A 25,904-nucleotide genomic window follows, 5' to 3' on the forward strand; every position below is an offset into this window, starting at 1 on the left:
CCCTCTGTATGTCCTCCTTGGAGAAGTGTCTCTTCAGATCCTTTGCCCATTTTTTAATTGGATTGTTTGTCCTCCTGGTATTGAGTCATATGGGTTCTTTATATATTTTGGAGATCAAACCCTTGTCCGAGGTATCATTGGCAAATCTGTCTTCCTATATGGTTGGATCCCTTTTCATTTTGATGATGTTTCCTTTAGCTTTGCAGAAGGTTTTTAATTTGATGTAGTCCCATTTGTTTATTTTTTTCCTTTATTTCCCCTGCCTTAGGAGATACATCAATGAAAATATTGCTGCATGGGATATCTGGAATTTTTCTGCCTGTGTTTTCTTCTAGGACTTTTATGGTGTCATAACATATATTTAAGCCTTTTATCCATCTTGAATTTATTTTGTGTATGGTGTAAGTTGGTGGTCTAGTCCCCCCCCCACTTTTTTTTGCATTTATCTGTCCAGATCTTCCAACAGCATTTATTGAAGAGGCTATTTTTACTCCATTTTATGCTCCTGCCCCCTTTGTTGAATATTAGTTGGCTGTAGAGACATGGGTTTATTTCTGGGTTCTCTATTCTGTTCCATTGATCCATGTTTCTGTTCTTATGCCAGTACCAGACTGTTTTGATTACAGTGGCTTTGCAATATAATTTGATATCAGGTACTGTGATCCCTCCTACTTTGTTCTGTCTCAAGATTGCTGAAGCTATTGGAGGTCGTTTTCAGTTCCATATATATTTTTGAAATATTTGTTCTAGATCTATGAAATATACCATTGGTATTTTAATAGGGATTGCATTGAATCTGTAGATTGCTGTAGGGTAGTATGGACATTTTGATGATGTTAATTATCCCAATCCATGAACATGGTATATGCTTCCATTTATTTGTGTCTTCCTTATTAATTCCTTCCTCAGTGTTCTGTAGACTTCTGAGTACAGGTCTTTTACCTCCTTGGTTAAATTTATTTCTACGTACTTTATTTTTCTTGTTGGTATAGTAAATGGGATTTTTTTCCTAGTTTCTGTTTCTGAAACTTCATTGTTGATGTACAAAATGCCTTCAATTTCTGAATATTGACTTTGTATCCCACTGTTTTGCCAAATACATTTAGTAGGTTGAATAGTTTTTTGGTAGAGACTATAGGGTTTTCTATGTACACTATCATGTCACCTGCAGATAATGACAGTTTTACTTCCTCCTTTCCAATTTGGATCCCTTTTATTTCTTTTTCTTGTTTGATTGCTGTGGCTACGACTTCCAATACTATGCCGAATAAAAGTAGTGGAAGCAGATACCCTTGTCTTGTTCCTGATTTTAGGGAGAAAGCTTTTAGTTTTTGCCCATTGAGTATGATGTTGGCTGTAGGTTTCTGGTATACAGCGTTTGTTATGTTGAGATGTGCTCCCTCTGTTCCCACTTTGCTGAGTGTTTTTATCATAAATGGGTGCTGAACTTTATCAAATGCTTTTTCTGCATCTATTGATATAATCATGTGATTTTTGTCTTCTGTTTTGTTTATGTGGTGTATTGCATTTATTGATTTGTGAATATTATACTGTTCTTGCATCCCTGGGATGAATCCCACTTGATCATGGTGCATGATCTTTTTAATGTATTGCTGGATCTGGTTTGCTGATATTTTATTGAGGATTTTATTATCTATGTTTGTCAGATATATTGGCCTGTAGTTTTCCTTCTTTGTTGTATCTTTACCTGGTTTTGCAATAAGGACAATATTGGCCTCATAAATAGAGTTTGAGAGTTTTCCCTCTTCTCGAATTTTTTGGAATACTTTGAGAAGGATAGGAGTTAGTTCTCTCTACGTGTTTAGTAAATTTGCCTATGAAGCCATCCAGTCCATGGCTTTTGTGTGCCAGGAGTTTTTTGATTACTGCTTCAATTTTACTAGTTGTTATTGGCCTATTCAGGCTTTCTGCTTCTTCTTGAATCAATTTTGGAAGGTATGTATCTTTCTAGAAATTTACCCATTTCACGCAATTTGTCAAATTTCTTGGCATGTATTTGTTAATAGTAATTTCCTACAGTCCTTTGTGGTATTGGTTGTAACCTCTCTTTCATTTCTGATTTTATTTATTTGGGTCCTATCTCTTTTTTTTTGTACTGAATCTGGTTAAAGGCTTGTCAATTTTTTTTTAGTTTTTCAAAGAACAACCTCCTGGATTTATTGATCCTTTGAATTGTTTTTTTAGTCTCTATGTCGTTTCATTCTGCTCTGATCTGATTATTTTCTTCCTTTACTCACAGCTTTGTTGTTGTTCTCTACTTCTTGTAGATGTAGGGTTAGGTTGTCTGTTTGAGATTTTTTAATTTTTTTAATGTAGGCCTGCATTACTATGAACTTCCCTCTCAGGACTGCCTTTGCTGTATCTCATAGGTTTTGGGCTGTTGTGTATTCATTTTCATTTTGTTTCCAGAAACTTTTTGATTTCTTCCTTTATCTCATTGTTAACCTATTCACTATTTAATAGCATGTCATTCAATCTCAATATATTTGAGTGTTTTTGAGTTTTTCCCTTGAGATTGGTTTCTAGTTTTAAGCCATTGTGATCCAAGAAGATGCTTCATATGATTTCAATTTTCTTGAATTTGTTGAGGCTTGTTTTGTGTCCTAGCATGCGGTGTATCTTTGAGAATATTCCATAGGCATTAGAAAAGAATGTATGTTTTGCATCTTTGGGATGAAAGGTTCTGTATATATCAATTAAGTCCACTATACCTAGAGTGTTGTTCAATGCCACATTATACCTGCTGATTCTTTGCTTGGAAGATCTATCCATTGTTGACAATAAGGTGTTAAAATCCCCTACAATGAGTGTGTTGCTGTCGATATCTTTCTTGAAGTCCTCCGAATTTTCCTTACATATTTAGGTGCTCCTGTGTTGGGTGCTTATATGTTTACCTGGGTTATACAGGGTCTTACAGAAATAAGGCCTGCTTGAGTGTGGTTGATAGGATAATAATATGGGGGTGTAATAATTTATAGTTTTAATTTGAAAATTTCACCTAAAATGTGACATAATATGTTTGAATGTGATATTGTTATGTTACAGAATTACATGCTTATGATATTTTAATAAATAATGGGCACACTATTTTTGCTGGATCCTGCATATATTATAGTAAGAGAAAATTAGTTCATCATTGAAATTTTATTTCTACCACTGAAAGCCATGCTGCAGAGAAACTTTAAATATAGCATTTGTATATCAGTTGCTTTGGTTATTGGTGATTGGTGGCTTATGTGCCATCTCTTATTTCTTAAGGAATGTGTTTTTAAGTATTTCTAGATCATGGATTAAAAAGTAAGATAATGGTATTTACTAAAATTTAACTTAAAAATTAATTTCATATACTTATTTCTTACAACTAAAATAAAATTGTGTTTCATTCCAGACTTGGTCTCTTCATTCACTAGCTTTGATAGTGGATTCTAGTGGCCCAATGTATCGTCGATATGTGGAACCAACATTATCTCTAGTTCTTACCTTGCTGCTGACAGTTCCACCCTCACATACAGAAGTTCATCAGTGTTTGGGTAGATGCTTGGGTGCTATAATCACTACTGTTGGCCCTGAACTACAAGGTAAGTTCATCTTAAATTAGAGGAACTAGAAAGATAATTATTATCTTTCAACTTCCTGAATGTCATCATCATGTTGCTTAAAGAAATTTTGTAATAATAATAATCATTACTATGTACTAAATATTTGCAATTTGCGGGAGACATGGAATTCTGCTTTTACATGTGTTATTGTATTTAATCCCTACAACAAACCTATGGTTTGCAGTGCTTTTAGAAGTTTTGAACAGAAAACATTTCTAAATGAAATTTTAATTGGAGCCCCATGAAGATAAAGAGTAGAATTCCTTTGGCCTGGAGAGCAATTCACTTGTATTCATGAACTTTTGCTTCACTATTTTTTTGAACTCTAGGGATCAAGAGCATTGTTTAAAAAACCACTGCCATAAGGTAGATAATATCATCTAATTTTTCCCTAAGGAAATAAGTTCAGGGGAGATAAGTAACTTGTCTAAAGTTACTGAACTAATGAGAAGCAGATTCTAAGGTCCACGTTCTTACCACTCAGTTACACTGAAATAATTTCACTAATGGTTAAATTAAACACTCAAGTCAGCAAATTACTGTGAATTTATCCTGAATATATAAGCTACTTTCAGAGTTTATTTCAGTATTTATTAAATGCTTTCAACGGGTCAAGCTTTTTATAAACATCATGTCATTTAATTCCATCAACAGTCCTGAGATAGAAATACCTCTCCTTTTTACAGATGAAACACTGAGGCTGTGAGTGGTCAAAATTTTTTTAAGTATGGATACATATGCCAGTGAGTGGTTGGAATCAGAAATGAAGCCCAGATCAATATCCTCTGCTTGCATTCTTAACCATCACGGACAGATATTATTAAAAAGGAAGCAGTGGAAACAAAAGATCTTAAGGAAAAATGCTAGGAATTGAAAAAAATACGTGATTTATATGCCTCGTTTTTGGACTCTGTGTTCTCTTTGAAAAAGTTGATAGTTCTTTCTTCAGTAAATATCAGAAGGATATGGAGAGAATAAATATGTGCCTTTGATTAAGTATATGTGTTTACCAAATGCTTTCTGATGTGATGATGATGAGGCAATGCATATTTCAAATTAGAATGTGACTTCTGTGATTCTGTGATTTCCTGTAGTCTTTCTGTGTGTATAAAATTATTTTACATTGCTAAAAATTTGAAATCACTTATATTTTGCCATTAAGACATTTTTATGTAGACAGTATGTAACCTCAAATTATTTTTCCTATCTCTGTGAATATTGCTATTAATCTTATTTGGAAAAATGGGACTTCAAGTTATATAATAGGGATGATTATGAGTGAACAGAGAACCAGAGATGAGGAATCTTTTAGCCCTGTCAAATAAAATTGATGGGTTTAAAAGACTATAATTTTTTTAGGAAATAAATGCGAATCTAGCTAAATATAAAAGAAGTGCATTATTGTCCTCTTCATGTCATTGTGTTTTGAAATCATTTCCATGGACTTTGCAGACTTTTTGTTTTTGAAACAATCTCAATAGTAATTGGAAAGAAGATTATTTAGAAAATAATTGTTTTCTAGAAATATTTTTTTTGATAATAATAAAATAGTTGTATTGTACATTTTCTTTTCTTTTACTACTAGGAAATGGAGCGACAACTTCCACAATTCGTTCTTCTTGTTTAGTGGGTTGTGCAATTACCCAGGACCATTCAGATTCTCTCGTTCAGGCAGCTGCCATATCTTGCCTTCAGCAGCTTCACATGTTTGCACCACGACATGTCAATCTGTCTAGTCTTGTTCCTAGCCTTTGTGTAAGTATAAAGCTCTTTCATGTATTGATTTATTTAGAGAGCTCCAGATTGGTTTCCCAAAAGATCACACTGGACCAAAAAAAAAAAATGTTTCCTGGTTGATGAAATCTAGGGTTTTAGCTTCAGTAGTTATTTTATGATGATTTATTTTATTTAGTGATTTTCTTTTTCACATCTTAAGAAGTATTTTTGATGAACTATTTATTTCTTGGGTAGGAATGAATGCATCATGTTTTTAGTCTGACCCACTCAGAAATTTTTTTCCTAAAGTTTTTTTTTAAGTTTTTATTATTTATTTTTAGAGAGAGGGGAAAGGAGGGAGAAAAAGAGGGAGAAAAACATCAATGTGGGAAAGAAACATCGACTGGTTACTTTCTGTACATGCCCCGTCTGGAGACGGAATCCATAACCCAGGCATGTGCCCTGACCAGGAATCAAATTGACAACCTTTCACTTTGCAGTATGATGCCCAGTCAGCTGAGCCACACTGGTCAGGGCTATTTCCCAAAGTGTAATTGATAACTTCTGAGACTCTGTTGCTACCCTTACAGTCATTAATTTATTCATTCAACAAATATTTGGCGAGAGCCTTCATGCCGGGCACCATGCTAAGTATTGGGGGATAGATTTGTGACTGAGATAAGAGGAAGCCTCTGTCATAATGAAGTTTATAGTTTCAAGGGAACATGATCAACACTGATCATTTACAAATAAGATAAGTGCTAGAAAAGGCTACAGGAGAGCATTTAACAGGGAGCCTATTGTAATTCAGGCATGCAGAAAAGGTTCCCCTGAAAAAATGATATTTAAAGTGTGATCTTTGAATAAGCAGGAGTTAGTTTGGGAAAGAGTATAATATTGGATTAGATAGCATTTATTTTTAGGCAGAGGGAAAATATATGAACGGCCCTGAGAAGGAAGGAGAGTGGTGCATTTAAGGAACTGTTCAGTCATCTGGTAGAGTGGTACAAATAGAAGCCCAAATACATTGGATTACAGATGGAATGTAAACAGAAACTTCTTGCCAGAAGTTTGACTGTAAAGGAGAGGGCAGAGGACAGGGGGTGATGGGGTCAAGAGAGACTCTTTCTCCTTCAGTAGCAAAAAGAGAGCATACTTAAATGCTGATGAGATGAAGCCAGGAGGGTTGGAGAGTTAAAGGTATAGGGCAGAGAGGGAATAATCATCCAAGGTTTCTAATGGGATAGAGTTTCCAGGGGATATCTCTTCCCGTGCAACACAGAGAAAGAAAGAGAGGATGAGTATAGGTATAGGCGGATTTGTAGATTTGGTGGCTGCATGTTGAGGGAGCTATCTTATGATTTTTACTTTCTTAATCAAGTAAAAGGGGAGATGAAGTTCCATGAATGAGAGAGCAAAGAGGAGGGTGAGAAGTTTGAAATTAGGATGTGGGAGTTGGAGGATATGGAGAAATACAGGCTCCTGTGGTAGTACTGAGGGTTCACTAGAGGTCAGTGGCCCTCTTTGGCTCCTTTGTGCGACTCATGATGGTACCAGCTCACCACACGGTGAGCCTTTCCTCCAGCGCCTGTGAACAAGTTGGGTGCAGGCATTGAGTAGCCACATACCTTGATTCATTCACAGCTGGGCTTTGGCCGAGCAGATTCAATTAAGTGACAGCAGGATGAGGGAGGGAGGAAGTTAACAAGATGGTGCTGAAATGATGGATTATGAATTCTGATTTGGATAAGGGAGAAAGGTAAAGACAGGAGGAAGCTGATATATAGGGAGAAGAAAAGACACTATAGATGAAACCCTGGGGAGATATTGCTGAGGAAAGGGAAGAGAAGGTCATCCAGGCTGTGGTGAAGGAGCTGAAAGGCCATGACATTAGACCTCATGTTGTATGTTTGGCTTTATTCAACGGAACCTGCTCCTGTTTCACCACAGACCACGGGGAACTGATTTAGTCCCCCACTATCCAGGAGTTTGTGTGCCACGGGGCAGAAGCCAGATGCACATGACAAGTTTACAAAGAACATCCACAGGGAAATAGTCAACTAAGAATATACACTAGATTGAACTCTGCACCGTGACATGTAACATCTGGGCAAAAGCCATGGTCTAATGCCCAGGTTCTGAGGCCACAGATGGCACCTCTTGAGCAAGGTGGACTTGTTAGCAGATACAAGCTTAGATAGGCAACTGACGTGATGAAGATGCAGACACACACTCTGCAAGTTATCTGCTTCCTTTTTCCTTTTTTTCCTCATTAAAGATACTATTGAGGTTGACCTTCTGAGATAGAACACATTTAAGAAGAGCTGGGAAAGTAATGACATTACCATCTTTATCTCTGTGGCAGTTACCAGTAAACCACAGGGAATGCAATGAGTTTCCTTTGTGTTACACAAATCTTGTAGATACAAGATGATGTCCCCAAACTGATATCCTTAGTAGAACCTCAAGGATTAAAGTTTAGATGACATAGTAGGGCCATGTGTGAAATAAGATATGGAAAAGATCCTTCTGGAATCTTATTAAGCATATTGAATGATATTTAGTGCCCAGGTCTTGGGACAGTTATTTTGACTACTAAAATATTATTTATATGTTCTGTTGGTATTATTAATTTTATAAAAGGCCATTATTTGACTATATTTTTCAAACAAGTGAGGCTGTTAAGTGAAGAGCCTCTTCACAAGTCAGGTGTTTATATATCTTCACGATGCAAGTGCGATTACAGCTTTTTAAAAAAAAAAATGTCTAAAACTGTTATGGTTTCCAGGTTCACTTATGTAGTTCCCATTTGTTACTTCGACGAGCGGCTGTGGCATGTCTCCGGCAACTTGCGCAAAGAGAAGCCGCAGAAGTATGTGAATACGCCATGAGCCTGGCAAAAAATTCAGGGGACAAAGAGAGCAGCGGTGCTAGTAAGTGATTTTATAAGCCAATATTCTCTTCATTTAAATACTTTAACATTTCAAATGAGCATTACTTATTCAGAATAATAACATTGTTTTGTGTGTTAAAATATGCTCAGTTTTCTTATTCTTTAAAATAAAACCATTATCACCTTAAACATTTCAGGTTTTTTTGTAAATTTACACTTTTAGCTTTTAAAAAATTGTAAAGCTCAAAAATACCATTTAGTATCTGAGTACTCTGCCATTCCCTGAGAATGGTGAAGCTATATAATGGATGACAAACTCTGGGGATATCGCTTGGTATCACTAATAGACTTCTGAAAAGAAAAATCACTAATCTATGAAATACTGGTAGATATTTTGGTAGGAAAAGGTAGATCTTTGCTGCTTCAGGTCTTTCTGCTTTTTGAGGGCTTTTAGTGTAGCTTGAATTCATAGCTGGTCTTTCACTCTCTAGGGATAGGTGGTTTGGGAACTTTTTCAGAGCTTAATTGACAGATATTTCGCCTATTGAGAGAGAAAAAAATTGACAGCTTTTGGCTGGGGGGGTGGGGACTGGATGAAAGAAGGAGAAAGGATTTGCCCCAAAACATATATACATAACCTATAGAGCCAGAGGGAAGGGGGAGGGGTGAGTGATGGGTGGAGGCAGGCAAAGGGCAGAGAAATGGGGATGTCTGTAATAATGTCAATAATAAATTTAAAAGAAAAAAACGACTTTCTAATACAAGAAAAAAGATACCAAAGTAAGTTCGATTTTAGCATAATATAATGAGAGTTCTCTTAACAAACATTCTGTATTCATTCTTAGGGCTGCCAGTTTTATTACTTCTGCTGTTTCTGAGAATGAAAAGATTTTCAGATACAGCAAGGACTTTACTAATATTTCATAACTGTATTATTTTTTGATTGTATGTTTCTTAGAAAGGATTTTTCAAAATTTTAAATGAACTTTTCGGATATAATTTATTTATAGATTGTGTTCTGGCTTTATAGATTTTTAGAAAAAAATCTGAAGTATGAGACTGAATAAGTTTCAGTTTGTTCTTCCAACAAATACAGCGAAATGTTTTTTGGCCCATTAAATTAAATCAATTTAGAAAATGTCTCTTTCCTTTTTTTGTTAGAATCAAATGTTTTTATTGAGCATTCAGTGGAGATTTGATTAAAATACCTCAGAATATCAGTCTTAATTATCAGGATTTTACCATTAATTGTCAGATTAAATTCTAATCCTGAAGATATGTAAAGTGGAGACCACAGATAAATATAGCTAACTGGTTTTGTTACTGTTGTGAATTTACACGTAAGCGTTAGTTCTTAGCATCATTGTTACCTACAATATTCAACAAAATCTTACACAAATTCATATATAATAATTGCTTTTCAGATGTCAGTCCTTTTGCACCTGGAGTTAGTTCTCAAAGTGACATCCATTGCCGGCACCAAGGTGTTAATATAACAGAGACGGGTCTTGAGGGACTTCTTTTTGGAATGCTAGACCGGGAGACAGACAGAAAATTGTGTTCTGATATTCATGATACTTTGGGACATATGCTTTCATCACTGGCTGTAGAAAAACTTTCCCATTGGCTAATGCTTTGTAAAGATGTCCTGGCAGCTTCTAGTGGTATGTATTTAATATAGAAAATATGTTCTCAAAATAATGAAAATTATTTGATTCCTCTCATGTACCTATATATCCACATATATACATATATAGATATATAAATCTGAGGTTACACTTAAAAATACTTAAAATTTTTAATCTAAATATCTGTAAAAAATGTTGATGAGTATATTATAAACTAGTGAACTTTCTTTATTTTTGGAAAATGACTAAGTTCAAATGAAATTTTCCTATATAAAAATCCCAGGTTACTCTGCCCTGGTCAGTGTGTCTTGGCTGTTTGGTGCATTGACCTGTGAATCTAAAGGTTGTGGATTTGATCCCAGTCAGGGTACTTACCTAAGTTGTGGGTTCGATCCCTGGACGGGGTGCATATGGAGGCAACCAATCAGTGTTTCCCACTTTGATGTTTCTCTCTCTCCTTCTCTCTTTCTCTCCCTCCTTCCCCCTCTGCCCCCTTCCTCTCTCTCCAAAAGCAATGAAAAAAAAGTCCAATAAAAAAAATATCCCACGTTGCTCTGTAGATAGCACAGTATGTTAAACTAATGAAATATGTAAGATATTTTTGTTACCCTTTCCTTGTTTTTTTTTTAATTAATTGTCTAAAAAGGAAAGCTTGCCAATTCTACTGTTTTTTATTAGAAATTTTTTAACATTTATGTTATTTCTAAAGCATTATTTTTGCTATACGTGAGGTTGTTATAATATGATTTTATTTTTGTTACAGATATGAGCACGGCAACTCCGTTAGGTAGTGGAAAAGATGAAGAATCTGAAAAGAAAGACGAGATGGATGATGATACCATGTTTACCACACTAGGCGAAGAAGATAAATCAAAGCCTTTTGTGGCACCTCGGTGGGCCACTCGGGTATTTGCTGCTGACTGCCTGTGTCGAATCATCAATTTGTGTGAGAATGCAGACCAGGCTCACTTTGATCTTGCCATGGCACGTTCTGCTAAACTACGAAACCCCACAAGTAAATTTAAAATCAGTACTTCTTTTCCCCAAAGTATTTTCATAGGTTTACAATATTTTACTGCTATATAACATGCTTTCTTTTCTTTCTTTTGTCAAAAAAATGTTTTTATTGATTTCTAGAGGGGGGCGCTTGCGGGGTGGGGAGGAGACACATCAGTTTGTTGTTCTGCTTATTTACGCATTCATTGGTTGCATCTTTATGTGCCCTGACCAGGGAGCAAATGCGCAACCTTGGCATATTGGGATGACACTCTAACCAACTAAGCTATCCAGCCAGGGCCTAACATGCTTTAGACCAGGGGTGTCCAGGCTTTTGGCGTCTCTGGGCCACACTGGAAGAAGAAGAATTGTCTCGGGCCACACATTAAATACACAATACTAATGAGAACTGATGAGCAAAAAAAAAAAGGTCCATACATAATTTTTGTGATACTCACCACCACATACAAGAAAAAAAGTCCTCATGTAATAACCCTAGTTATGCAGCAGCCCTTTCGATAATCTTCTAAAATCGTCAAGCAGGTCCTAAGTTTGTGATCACTATATAGTAAATGTACATATCTAAGTAATAAAACTTAGTATAAAACTTAGTGATAAAACTAAGGAGTGTTTTAAGTAAATTTACGATATTGTGTTGGGCCACATTTATAGCCATCCTGGGCCTCATGAGACCTTCAGGCCACAGATTGGACACCCCTGCAGACTTTTACCTTTCCTCCCTCCCTCCCTCCCTTCCTTCCTGTCTATCTATATACCTACCTATCTCATTTGTCCTAAGGATAATGATGGCAGTAGCTTATGTTTCCTTAGTGCATTGTCCTAGTTTTAACAGCTCAATATTAAAACTGTCAGGTTAGCACTCTATTTTACAGAAATAACAAAACTTGAAGGTGTGTAATGTAAGTTTTGCATTCCGCAGCATGGAGAATATCAGAATTTATGAATGCCTTGGCATATTTCAAACTTGCAGATTTCTAACTCTCAGATTTGAGAAATGCTATTAGGTATTTTTGAGAAGGTGAAAATTGTGTGTTACTGAAACTCCACACTGTTTTTAATGTTTTGTAAGCTTTTTGTACCACATATCCCCTGGGTCAGTTATTAATGAGGAATTTACAAAGAGATTATGAGGTCCAACATCTTCATTTTACAATGCAGAGACCCAGACAAAGCTGAGAGCTGTGCATGTTCTGTATCTCATATTTTGTTTTCTTCATTACCCTGTCATTTTTTAAATATCTGGAGACAAACTGTATGTATTAACAATATTGAAGTCTATATATTAAAAATGCCTTTCAGTTTACTTTATTGTCTTTAAGAAGAAGCAGAGCTCACAAATGAATTAAAAAACAAACAAAAAGTAAAACATGGAACACCATGTATGAAATGTGAATCTAAATGTAGGGTACCAGCAAAGCATGATATTTCATAAACACTGCTTTATTTGTTGAAGTACCATATATCCACCTGAATACATACTGTGCCACTTTCATAACACAACAGAGTTTAGTAGTTGCTATAGAAATTATATGGCTGGCCATGCGAAAATATTTACTACTGTATTTTGCCATGTATAATGTACACTTTGTGCCCAAATTTTTGAGGGGGGGAAGAGTGCGCATTATACATGGGTAGTACCTGAAATACCCTGTATCTGTTCTTGTGTTTTGTAATTATTTGTTACATAAAACTTCTTGTACCATAATATGTTCAAAAATAAATGCTAAAATTCCTTTATAATACAAAAAACAAGTATCTAAATATAAATAAGTCAATAATTGAATTAAAAAATTAAAATGAAAGATTTTTTTTTCTGAAGGTTTGGGCCAAAAACATGGGTGCCCACTTTATACATTGGAGCGCATTATACATGGCAAATACAGTGTCTGGTTCTTTACAGAAAACGTTTGCCAATCCTTGTTCTTAAAGAATTACTGACTCCTTTGGAGGAAAGTTATGGTAATTAGTTTACCAAAGTTCTTGAGAAATTATGATGTGGAAGTTTCTTGTAAGTATATCTTTGTTATTCATATTTTTATGTTATTACACTTCTTTTTGGAAAAGTTTCCTTTTGCCTCCTATTTTTATTTTTAGATGACCTCTTAGTGCTTCATCTTTCTGACCTGATTCGCATGGCATTCATGGCTGCAACTGATCACAGCAACCAGCTGCGGATGGCTGGGCTCCAAGCACTTGAAGATATTATCAAGAAGTTTGCATCTGTGCCTGAGCCAGAATTTCCAGGCCATGTGATCCTAGAGCAGTATCAAGCTAATGTAAGATATTCTGTTTTTTTAAAAACTTAATATTGATCTTTTGGGTGACTGTTAAAGGAGCGAAGATCCCCTGGAGAAATATATTTGCAACTGCAACCTCTTTATTCATGTGGAAGGGATACATCTACTGCCATTGTTTGTTACACAGTTTGAATCAACCCACAGTTGCAGAAACAATAGTCTAAAACTTGTCACTATTTTTAAGTCATGATAGCATGTTAGTGATAAAACTAGAATAGAAATTCCAGCCTGGCTTTCCTGTCTTGTGTTTTACACATTCAGCCATGCCACTTAAAAGATAAAAAGAACGTTCAAAGAGTGCTTTGGATTTGTTGCCATTGTTTTTATGTATCAAGACTTTATAAGCCTTTTTAAAAACAAATAGCAATTGTGCCCTGTATGCTGAAAGAAATGATCTTTTAATAACAGCAGATAAAATATTACCAAAAGAATTTTTTTCAAAACATGTTTTATTTCATTCTAAACAGACACTTAATTTCTCCTGAGGTTTATTCCTTTATTTATGTTCTTCAAATGAGGCTTAATAGATGTAATCCTAATAATGGTGGGTTATGTAAAGGGGAAAACTTATGTTAGCAACAAAAGAATAAACATTTTTTTACTGTGATTATACCAAAATCTTGGTTCTGAATATACCACACCTTATGTACAAGCTGTGCTCAAACCTAAACAAAATAAGGTGTGGATAATATATAATCCATTGTTTTCCCATCATTAGTACACGTGAGGAAGTTAGTTTCTAGCCCAACTGGCCACTGAAAACCTATGTACAGTTGTTTACTCCCAAATACCCAACCTATTAGAATGAAGGTCTTTTCTTTTTTAAAAACTTTTTAATTTGGAAATAATTTCAAACAGAAAAGTTGCAAGAATAGTACAAAAAAGTGAAAAGTAAGAAATCTCAAATTAGGAGTTGACTCCATCTAATTCCTCATTTAGCTCTTACATATTTAATATATCTAAGAATCTGTAACTGATGTTGGCTTATTAAAACCGAAGCTCAAATTCCTTCACTTATTACTATAACAACAGTACATAAAATAATATTTCTTGAACAGTCTACTTTGAAAACATCTCTTTTTGAGGTGAAATGATCTCTAAGGTTTTTTAGTGACTGTAAACTTTTAGCACTAAGTTGTTTAACAGAATTGATCCAGTTATGTAAGGTTCCCCTATGAGGTAAATATTGTTGAAGTATGTTTAGGAAAACACAGGGTAAAAAAGGATAGCAGCTTTTTATCTCTGGGAACATGTAACTTTGTCAGAAAATCCTGTTTACAATTTAACAAAAACAAAGGAAAAAGAAACAAAATTCATTGCCTATTTGGTATAGTGTTCATATGGATTTGATAATGGTAACCTCCTGGAAAGCAAAAGAAAAATGGCGTGGTTGAGTTTATTGTCACTGGAAAGAAAGATAGGAGCCACATACTAAAAAGGAAAGGAACAAAGGTGTGTTTTGTGTATTTTCCTCTTCAAAGACAAAAGAGGCTTTATGTTTAAAACTTATTTTTAAAAACAAAATGCTTGCATTTATTTTTCTAGGTGGGAGCTGCTCTCAGACCAGCCTTTTCACAAGATACTCCATCAGACATAATAGCAAAAGCCTGCCAGGTAAGAAGAAAAATAGGGGTATTCTGTTGTTATCATCTGTAAATTCATAGATACCTTAGAATTTCACTTCCAAGAAAGAACATAGAAAAATTAAGTAACATTTATTTTTATTTTCATAATATAACAGTGACAGTTTTCTTTTTTATCCTGTATCAAACAATGAAATAGAAACTGTTAATCACATTCCCTTTTTTGTCATAACATTTATTTTTATCTTGTAATATAACAGCGAAAGCCTTCTTTTTTATTCTGTATCAAATGATGAAATAGAAACTGTTAATCACATTCCCTTTTTTTGTCATCGCTGAGGACATGACTTTGGGATACATAAGCTCTTATATAACCCAGAAGTGAACAGAAATATGACAATCATAAAAGGAACTAAAATAAAAGGTCTCACAATTTAGAATAATTAAAGAATGTATAGTAATGATAATTAGGTTACAGAAGATTTTTTTTGTTGACAGGCTGTGGAAATTCTATTTTCTGGATATTAAATTATCCAAAAAAAACTTCACAGTATGGATATTACATTGCAAAATTAATCTCAGGGATTAATCTTACATTATTGTTTCTGAAGAGAGTCACAAAAGCAAGTGTTCCTACACCTTTAGTAAGTTCCTCTTTTCTATGCCTCATCTTGAAAAACGATTCATGCATTAAGCTCTAATCTTTCAGAAAGGCAGAGTCTTCATTTGCTTACCTAAGGATGGAAGAGAAGTAACTCTCTCCTTCCGTATTTTCTGGAGTGCAGAGCTGTGGTCTATCATTGTTGCTTTGAATCCACAACCAAGCTACGTGTGGCCTCTATAGAGAGAATGTTTTGCTGTTGGCAATGATGATTTGAAATTTCTGACTTTGTTCTGTCTGTGGGTGAATGGATTTGCTTCTTCCTTCCATGGTTAAGAGTTATTTTTCTGAAGCCAGCTATCTTTCTGGTGGCCTTAAGAGAAACGAACTCCTCCCACCAATCGCAGACCAGAGACAGAGGGAGCCTGGTTTAAGGAAGAGGTCTGTGGGTCATGCTACAGACTTTGGAGTGAGAGTAGGTCATTTGCTTTGGAATACCAGCAAACCTCAGAAGTCAGCATGTATAAATAAGTGCATCATGGTAATGTTTCAGAGCAGGGTATTTAGGCAAAGAAAACCTCTTACAAAGCTCCTGATCATTAGAAAAGCAAAAGCTATTAAAATTTTATCTTGTGAATGAGTAGTATGAAGATTTCCTGTTACCGAATTTACCTTAAACATCTTATTTCTTATGTGGACCTAGCTGCTTTTTTTGATAAGCAGTTTCTTCTTTTCTAGTGGCAGGCATAAATTTTTGACCTCCCATCCTTTTGTTTCTGGAAGAAAACCAGGTTTTGAAAAAGTTGGAGCAGTATTTCCTACAATATCTAAAAACTATCCTAGGGTAGTTTTTAGATATTGTAGGAAGACCTTCAACTGTAACACATTTGGGGACAGTAATCACTGGGTTAATCAAAACATTATTTAAAGCAGGGTGGAAATCATAAACACATTACATACTTTAGATACTGATTTTAGCTTAAAACTTATAAATGTACATTCATTTACCACTCTTTTGATGTAAGACCAAGATCTTTTCTCTGAATATGATTTTGCTGATTGGCTTTCTCTCTCTATGTAAACCAAACCCTATTGCAGTAGCTGAAATTTCTAACCTCATGTTCTGTAAAGTAGAAAAAGTACGTGGGTCTTTGCAAAGTCAACTTAGTGCCAAAACCGTAATCTTTACAATTTTCCCCAAAAAACAGTTATATTTTTACCACATTTCACAGAAATATTATCAAATCTCTCCAATATGTTTCATTTTCTTAGGAGTATCAACTCTTTATTTTTATAGTTATATTTACTCTTTTTCACTTTAAATGTTGTATTTTCAACATTGTTTTGACAGGCATTTTATTTTTCTATCAGTGTGTTCATAATTGATAATCAATTTTAAAATACCCTTATTAATTTTTATTCAATTTAGTTTTGAATTCACTGAGAATAAGATTGTAAGAGAATAAAATAGTTACATAAATATTTATTCTGAACTTTTAAAATGTTTTAAATATAGGAACACAATCCATTAACCAGGATTTAATATCCAAATGCTCTGAAAGCCAAAAGCTTTTTCATAATTTGTTTGATAGTAAAACCTGAGCTGACTCTACTCATTTGGCTCTGACATGAAGTTTAGTGAGATTAGAATATTGATTAATCTCTTTTAGTGTGATTCATAGTACCTTTCACTCAAGAAATATTCATGTGTCAGTTATGAGGTGCTGCCACATATCTTGGTTGGTGTCTTTCTTAATGAGGTTCATGTCCCTTATGACCTTTTACCAAATTGTTGTGAATTGTGAAGCATGTCTTGGCTCAAGGATTTCTGATAAGAAAGTGAGGACTTGTAATTGTTGAGTAAGGCTGGCACTCTCAGACCACCCCTTCCTTCTTGGCATTCTTCTCTTGGCTCCAGTTATCACGACATTGCTGGTTTTCCTTTTGTGTTTCTGGCCTTTCCATTTCTTTCATTGTTTATTCTTATTCAATTTGTCCCTTAAGTGTAACTATTTTCCCTATGTTCTGTCCTTGAGACTTTTTAAAAAATGCATCAATTCATGAATAAATTCACCTAGTAACATTGCTTTAATTATCACCTTTGTGTGGAGCATTTCTGGGTCTACATAGTCACCTTTGACCTTGCTCCTGAAAACCAGACTGAAGTTTCCAGCTGCCTGCTGAATATCTTTTCCCGAGTCTCTGACTGGTACTCTGAACTCAACATGCTAAATTTTCACAACCAGCCCTGATTGGCATGTCTTGTGGGTTGAGTGTCATCCTGCAAAACGAAAGGTTGCCATTTTATTCCCCGTCAGGGCACATGCCGAGTTGTGGGCTGGTCCCCGGTTGGGGGCATGTGAAAGCCAATCAACCAATTGATGTTTCTCTTGCACATCGGTATTTCTTTCCCTCTTTTTCTTTCATCCTTCTCCTCTCTCTAAAAATAAATAAATAAAATCTTTTTTAAAATGTCGACAACCAAAATCATGCTCTCTAACTTCTCATCTCCACCAGACTCTTCTATTTTCTTGTTATTTCTCTTAGGCAGTGGTGTCACTTTTCTTCCATTCATCCAAGTTAGCCGCTTTGGTAATCAAAATTTGGCAGTCTTTGATTCCTCATGCTTTTTGCATGTCCCTGTGCCCCACCCACTAAAAATATTTAATTGATTTTCAGACTCTGTGATTTCTGTTTCCAAGTCTCTCCCTGATGCCTCTCCTTTTTCGTTCCATTCCCAGTTTGATCCCTGTCATCTCTGTTCCATAGTTTTGTAAGAGTCACATAACTGAACACATTGCTTGCTGTCTATACACATTTCTTCCTATGCATAAGTATTGGAGCAGTCTTTCTCCTGGAGCACAATTCTAATAATATCTCCCTGCTCAGAAGCCTTGGAAACTCATAATTGCCTACCAAGCAAGTCTGAATTCACTCCTAAGGGAATTTGAATTGTACCATAATCTGACCTGAGTAAACATTCCTACTCTCATCTCTTCCTCCATGTAACTCCCCTATATTTATCCTTCCTGAAATGTAAACATTCCCATTTTTCCTGCAAGAATTAATCTCTCTCTCCTGTTTTTAAGTGTACTATTATAGTCTTAAAAGTTCTCATGGTCATTCAGTCTGTTTTCTTTTTTGAGGACAGGAACTAATATTTTTCCTTTTCCTTTTTTTTTAAGTCTTTTCTATAGCACCCAGAATAATCCTTAGGTTGTAGTAAGCAGAAATGTTGTTGAAGAATTAGTCATAACTGACCTGATATAGGTGGAAGAAAATTTTTTCTGATAAAATTTTTGCTCAGTTAGACAATGGGAACATGATAAGTAAATATTATTTTGTTTTGTACATTAAGTGTACAATAAATTCCATACTTGCTGTTTTGTTATTAAAACTAATATTAAATCATAGCTTTGTGTTTGTTTGTTTGTTTGTTTTATTTGTTTTGTGTTTCTTCCCTCAAGGAAAAGAATTCTATTTACTATATTCTCTTATATGTTAAAGGTTATTTTTTTAACACCAAACTTCAAAAAATTTTCTTTGGCTAGGTATGTAGTACATGGATTGGAAGTGGAGTTGTCAGTGATCTCAATGATCTTCGTCGAGTACACAATCTTCTTGTTTCTTCTCTGGACAAAGTTCAGGCTGGAAAAGGATCTTCCAGCCAGCTGTACCGAGAGAGTGCTGCAACCATGGAAAAACTGGCTGTTCTCAAAGCTTGGGCAGAGGTAACCATGGCCTATTGTTTTTGAACTGTTTCTCTATGCGTGAGAAAATGTGTCTCTATTCTTATAGGTTTAAAATTTTTTATCTGATTTCTATTTTTTAAAACTGACCTTTAGCCCTGACAGGTATGACTAAGTTGGTTGAGCATCATACCAAAAAGCAAAAGGTTACTGGTTCAATTCCCGGTCAGGGCACATGCCTGGGTTGCAGGTTCAGTCCCCAGTTGGGGGTGCATACAAGAGGCAACCAGTGCATGTTTCTCAAATCAGTATTTCTCTGCTTTTCTTTCTTCCTCCTTGATCAAGTCTCTAAAATAAATAATAAATAAAAAACAAATGAAATCTTTAAAAACAAACTGACCTTTAGATTCAAATATATTTGTTCTTTCTCACTGAAATACATAAACTTTTGTATCTCAAAAAAAACTCTTATTAAATCTTTGAAAATTATATTTTTTAATGAGTTTTTCTTTTAAATTCTATATTGAGGAAGGGCTCTCCTTACTTACTGTAGGGAAATTAGACAGGGAAAACATACAAATATAAATAATAGAAAATAATTTAGGCCAAGAGTCTTTTGTTTGATTAAATTTCAGGAGACTTGTCATCACTCATTGAAACCAAGGCTTCAGGGTGCATGGGATTTTTGTGTTTTATTTTTTAATAGCTGGTTACCTCTGGGAACACATGACTTTGTCAGAAATGGTATGAAGTGAATAGGAACACATTTTTTGGTTTATTTTTCTTACGAGATATTACACAAGAAAAATACAAAAATTAGAGACATAAGTAAAATGAAGAAAATAAAAACACAATTTGTCCGAAGAAACCCCAAACACTAATTAGAAAGAATATGAGCACCCCTATGTTACTGCAGCATTATTTACAATAGCCAAGATTTAGAAGCAGCCCAAGTGTCCATCAGTAGACCATCCAGTGTTAAAGAATGCTTTTTCTCAGAAATGAAGATTCACTGTTTCCTGTAACCTGTAAATTGTCTAGAACTTAGCATGAGTACTCCATAGTTGTCTGCTATTGTAGGAATAGAGATAAGACCCTGCAACCAAAAAGCTTACAGTGTATATACACGTACATGGACTTCCTCATTGGGTACAACACAAATAACACTGTGTAGGGGAAAACGGTTCTGTTAAGATTTTTACCTAGAGCAGTTTTCTTTCTTACTTTTTCTCTATCTGTTTAGGCTATCTGTTGTAGAGCCTAGGTTGTTAAATATCACATAAGGACTATATAAGAAGGGGGTTAGAATGATATTTATGGAAATCCATCTCTGACTTCTTCACCCTTTTCTTTGAAGGCTGGATTGTATCTAATAAGAATATGAAAGTGGAAGCAGTAAACAGGAAATTATACCCTATGGAAAAAAAGAAAAGAAAAACATACATAAAAGGGAACTTTGTAAAGTAGAATAAGAGAAGCCAGAAAAAATTGAGAGAATCCCACTCAAGCGATATGTTGTGAGTGGAATACTAGTCAGAAGTCAGAGCAATGAAACAGATTACCTCCAAAGCAGGTAGAATTATTCTTTTGAGGTTATCAGGAAATCATGAGGTTGTATATTCTTAGTATTTATATTCAATTGCTTTTTGATGACTCAACTGAATAATCATAACAACTTAGAATATGCTGTTTATAAAAATTATGCCATGTTTCTCCTGAATATCTTACTAGGTATATGTGGTTGCTATGAATATTAAAAAGGAAGCAGAGTCTAAACCAAAAGGAGCAATTAAAAATACGGACGATGATGATGATGATTTTGGCACCATAGATGAACTACCGCCAGATAGTTTAATAACACTTGTACAGCCTGAACTGCCAACACTCAGCCGCCTGTGGTTAGCAGCATTAAAAGACTATGCACTTTTGACTTTACCAGCCGAATTTGCTAGTCAGCTTCCCCCAGATGGTAAGTACTGCATTCAGAGTTTTGCTTTTATGGAGTTTCAGGGAGTAATTAAACAAAATGGAATTTATGGAGGCTAAAAACAACAGTAATAACATCTTAAATTTCTGTGGACTTCAACTTGGCACTCTCTCCCTTAGCGCATATTTCTCCATTTTGAATTTGTGAATTCAAGTACAGCATTAAATTTATTTGTTACCCAAAGCAAAAATGTTCTCACTGTTATAGTGCTAGCTTTGAGCCAAGGTGTCCTAAATAACTATACATAACAAGTCATTATGCATAAGCATGATGAAGTATATTGCTGCGCTGGTCAATGTATGTGTGCAAGGACAGGTGAGGAAGTCGTCAGTTTGGTAGTGAAAACAGGAGGCAGGGAAAAATGGCAGAAGAAAAGTTAGAAAGAGAAGCAGCAGAGTTCCCAGGCTGTGTCAGAAAGAGGAGGTATGATAAGGGTTGTATGAGTCTCTGGCAACAATGAAGATGAAGCCTGTGGCCAGGAGGCGGGGAGAGGTGGAGGATGCTCAGTGGCATCGGCAGTTGCAGAGGAAAGGCTGGACACCCCGGCCTCAGTAAGGAAGAGACAGGTGCTCCAGTTCAGCGGCTGCATGAAAGATGTTGGTTTTTGGTGGCTTTGCACGGAGGATAATCCTCTTTGATCAGGTTGCTCTTTGGTAGTACTTTGGTCTGAATGTTTAAGTCCCCTCAGAATGTCTTGTTAAAACCTAATCTCCATTGTAATGGTATTAGGAGGTGGAACCTTTGGGAGATACTTTGGTCAGGAGAGTGGAGCTCTCATCAATAGAATTAGTGTCCTTAGAAAGAGACCCCACCCAAAAAGACACCCTCACCTAGCTCCCTAACCCCTTCCACCAGGTGAGAACACAGCAAAAAGGTAAATCAGGAAGAAGGCCCTCAGTGGACCATGCTGGACCACGCCTGAGGTCTCAGACTTCCAGCTTCCAGGACTATGAGAAGTAAACTTTGGTTGTGTATATGCCACCCAATTTCTGGTATTTTGTTATAGCAGCCCGCATGGACTAAGACAGTATGTAATGAGTATTTTTAAGTTAGTTGTACATAAATGAGTGAACACTTAGAATAAAAATAATATTTTTGATTGATCTTATTGTTTTATAGGTGGAGCATTTTATACTCCTGAGACTATTGATACAGCTAGACTTCACTACCGGAATTCCTGGGCCCCAATTCTCCATGCAGTGGCACTTTGGTTAAACAGCACAGGATTTACATGTTCAGAGTCAGCAGAAGCAGCAGCCGTATCTGGTTTACAAAAACGTTCTGCAACTGTCAATTTAAACCAAGCATCAGGAGCAACACCTAGTGCTAAATCTTTACCAGAAATTAACAAAGACAGAATGCACCTGATTTTAGGTAGGTGAGCCATATTAATTGTACTTTGACATGTATAACTTCTGAAAAGTCATATCTGTAGGGAAACTTCCTTTTACCCCCTTAGGTTCTATGACTGGCCCAAGAATTAAACCCACATGAGGCAGATTAACAAGAGGAAAGCATAGTTATTTAATATTTTTACATGTACACAGGAGTCTTTAGAAGGAAAACGAAGAACTGAAGTAGCCGTTAGATCCAAAGTCTTATCTACTATATTACACAAAGAACAATAAATTGTGAAGCTGTGGCAAGACAAAGGGGTTTGGGCCAGGGGACAGTGACTAGGAAGTATATGGAAGAAAGTAATGGAATATAAGGGTTATTTTAGGAGGTTTGTTTATACAGGTCTCTTTTGACATGGACTTCAGTCTCTAGTGATACGAATGTTCTCCTTTTCCTGATACAGGGAGGGCTTTTTTATCATGATAAATTTTATGACCTGCTTTTGGTTAGAAGAGGGTCAGAGAGCCCTTCTTCCCTACACCTGCTGTTTCTCCAGGAGCTCAGCTCAAAATAATCAATACACCAAAGAGGCATATTTTGATATGGGATGTTCTGACCTCCTTCATACCTTTCATTTTAATGCTGTGGAAAATTTAACATAGCACAAATCAGAGAAGGGAAGGAGGATTTTATGCACATTTTCTAAGTTGTTAGTTGAATTTTTAATCTAAAAATTTAATTGTTTAAAACTACTCTAAAAATTTTAGCTATCACATTTACTCACAGAGCAATATTCTTTCAAGAAACAAAATAAACTTCTTTTTCCAACAATATGTTTTTGTTTTGTTTTGTTTTTGGCTTGGCACTTAACAAATTGTTTTATGAAGAAATAATAAAATGTAAAAGTAAAAGTAAATTGGAATAAATCCTGATTTAAAATTATTTTATCAATGTTATACATTCTAATGAAGCTCTTAGCCATCTTATATTTTCTGGGAGGGAAAAGGAACATAATTGTTAATGTGAAATTATAGAATTTGTCAGTATATCTCATAAATGAAAATATGACATCTCCAAAACAGTGACCTTCCCTTTATGCATATTAAGAGCAATTGCAAGCCATGATATCCATTGTGCCTTGCCATTTAAAAAGCTTTGCAGGTATGAAAATTTTTTGGCAACCATTTGATGAAAAGTAATTTTACAATTTTCATAAATTCTTAATGTATTACTTTAAATGTCATGTAAATAAAAAATTGAGTATCTTCTTAACCTGATGATCTTAGAACTACCTTCCCACCTCCAAGGTCTTCGATTAGTAACCTAATTGCAAAGCTATAATCTGTGTTACGTTTGGCTGCTTATTTTGGAAACTATTTTGAACTCTACTTTAAGGTATTAATAAATATATGTTAAAGTAATTTGTTAAAAAGGTAAATTTAAATAGAAAAAAATTTTGATATTGAAGCAATCGTGTTTAATATCGACAAACCTGTGTTTTTATTTTGTACATCGCAGGTGTGAGTATACAGTTCCTTTGTTCCCCTAGACCTGAGGAGCCTATTGAACATGTTACGGCATGTCTACAGGCCTTACATACCTTACTAGATTCTCCTTATGCCCGAGTCCATATTGCAGAAGATCAGGTACAGTCCATTCTTATGGATAGATAATCAAATTGTATGCTTTTTTCCCCATGATATTTACTTTAAGATAATTTTCTTACATATGAAACATTATATAGTAATTACTCAGGATTTTGGCTTTATTTAAGACTCCATACTGAATGTGGGATGGCCAGGCTCAACTGGACTAGAGATAGTCACTATACCTTCTTTTATTCATTCATCAGCAGACAAGTAAAACTAAAAACTTAAGAAATGACCTCAGTCCTGGTTTATGATTCTACTAATAAAAGGCTGAAGTAATTTATAAGGCCATTAAAAAGAATTGATGCTACTTTTAAATGTTTGAGGACGTTTTCTCTCTCACTTAATTTTTTTTTGTACTAGCTCAAGTACTCATCTCAACAGTTTAATGATTGACTTTTTCTAATTTCTATATGGAATATTTGGAGGACTTTATCTATCTTTAGGATGGGTTTGATATGGTAGATATTGAGTAAAGGGCTTAACGTGAGTAGTGATAGTTGGAAATAGTTGCTGAGATAGAATGGAGAGGGACTACCAGAAGTGCCTAGAATCTCTTGTAGACACCTCTTGAGCACTCAGTTTAGGTTGAAAATCAAAAACTTGCATGTCACTGGACTCCAGCAATACTGCTTAGTTCAAGTAGAGGAAATAAATAGGAGAATAATCACTTTTTAATACAAAAATTATTTAATTATATAAATGACAAAGTAATTTGTTGACTGAAAATATGCTGAGAAAAAATGTGGCCATTTCTCAAGGTTGTGATAATTTTTTATCTGTTACATAGTTTGATATGCTAATTTTAGCTACCAAATTTATTTTTACATGCACATTTTCGTCGATTTTAGAATATAAATGTATCCTTTGAAATGAAAATTAATTAAATTGATCTGTATTAATTTATAACAGCTGATTGGCGTTGAGTTGCTGAGTGTTTTGCACCGCCTCTTATTGACCTGGAATCCGCCATCTGTCCAGCTGCTAGTTACTGGAGTTGTACAGCAGATCGTAAGAGCTGCTCAGGATTATTTGCAAGAAAAAAGAAACACTCTAAGTAAGCACTAGAAATTACACTAACTTTGACGTAGATCTTATTTGTACTCTCATTTTTAAAATATTAATACCAGGAAGTTTTTTTAGATAAAAAAATTAATCATACATTGAGATTTGCAGTCAACTTTGCTTTCATTAGAAAGAACCAAATGAAATTGCTGATAGTCAACTATTTTTCACCTTCAAAAGTGTCAACTTCATAGGGTTGCACTTAATATACATGTTATTCCTACTATGAAATTCATTCCTAATAAAAATATCTAATAAAATTTTTTTCAAGTGGAAAATGGGTTGCCTTTACTTGTGAAGAGAGGTCAATAAACAGAATTCTAATAAGGCAGATAATTATTCTGAGAAAGACATGTTATATCAGACATTCAGTTTTAAATTCTTTTGAAAGAATTTCTCAAATGTACTTACTGTGTTGTTTTATCTACTATTTGTTGTTAGTATTATTATTTTGCTGGAAATTTCACTAAATTTTCTTTTACCCAAGATGAAGATGACGTGGAGAAAGAGTCCTGTCCTGTGTTAGGAGAAGGAGGTGACAGTGGCGGTCTTATTCCTGGAAAATCTCTCGTGTTTGCAACTATGGAGCTGTTGATGTTCATTTTAGTACGGCACATGCCACACCTCAGTACCAAGATGTCAGACTCCCCAAGTCACATAGCCACCAAAACTCGACTGTCAGAAGAAAGTGCTCGTTTGGTGGCAGCTACAGTTACCATACTCTCTGACTTGCCGTCTCTTTGTTCACCTGCTGGTACAGTATTGATCACTACTTGAAAGTGCATTATATTATGGTAGACAAAGATGAGCTTGCTTTTGAT

The 25,904-nt window shown here is 35.1% G+C and overlaps 1 protein-coding gene across 1 annotated transcript in view; it reads left to right on the plus strand.

The window, feature by feature from the left end:
* The window catches only part of HEATR5B (HEAT repeat containing 5B), a 70,699-nt gene that overhangs the window by 36,151 nt on the left and 8,644 nt on the right, over nucleotides 1-25,904 (plus strand). The window contains exons 20-32 of the mRNA XM_054567798.1: nucleotides 3,410-3,599; nucleotides 5,206-5,375; nucleotides 8,125-8,269; nucleotides 9,654-9,893; nucleotides 10,621-10,872; nucleotides 12,969-13,150; nucleotides 14,717-14,785; nucleotides 18,907-19,086; nucleotides 20,776-21,013; nucleotides 22,151-22,405; nucleotides 23,888-24,015; nucleotides 24,931-25,075; nucleotides 25,571-25,837. Of these exons, the coding sequence (XP_054423773.1) occupies nucleotides 3,410-3,599; nucleotides 5,206-5,375; nucleotides 8,125-8,269; nucleotides 9,654-9,893; nucleotides 10,621-10,872; nucleotides 12,969-13,150; nucleotides 14,717-14,785; nucleotides 18,907-19,086; nucleotides 20,776-21,013; nucleotides 22,151-22,405; nucleotides 23,888-24,015; nucleotides 24,931-25,075; nucleotides 25,571-25,837 (2,461 nt within the window). The remainder of the gene's footprint in view (nucleotides 1-3,409; nucleotides 3,600-5,205; nucleotides 5,376-8,124; nucleotides 8,270-9,653; nucleotides 9,894-10,620; nucleotides 10,873-12,968; nucleotides 13,151-14,716; nucleotides 14,786-18,906; nucleotides 19,087-20,775; nucleotides 21,014-22,150; nucleotides 22,406-23,887; nucleotides 24,016-24,930; nucleotides 25,076-25,570; nucleotides 25,838-25,904) is intronic.

This window comes from Pteronotus mesoamericanus, unplaced genomic scaffold (assembly GCF_021234165.1).
Source record: "Pteronotus mesoamericanus isolate MK-2021 breed Mesoamerican mustached bat unplaced genomic scaffold, CSHL_Meso_final contig_101, whole genome shotgun sequence".
NCBI lineage: Eukaryota > Metazoa > Chordata > Mammalia > Chiroptera > Mormoopidae > Pteronotus > Pteronotus mesoamericanus.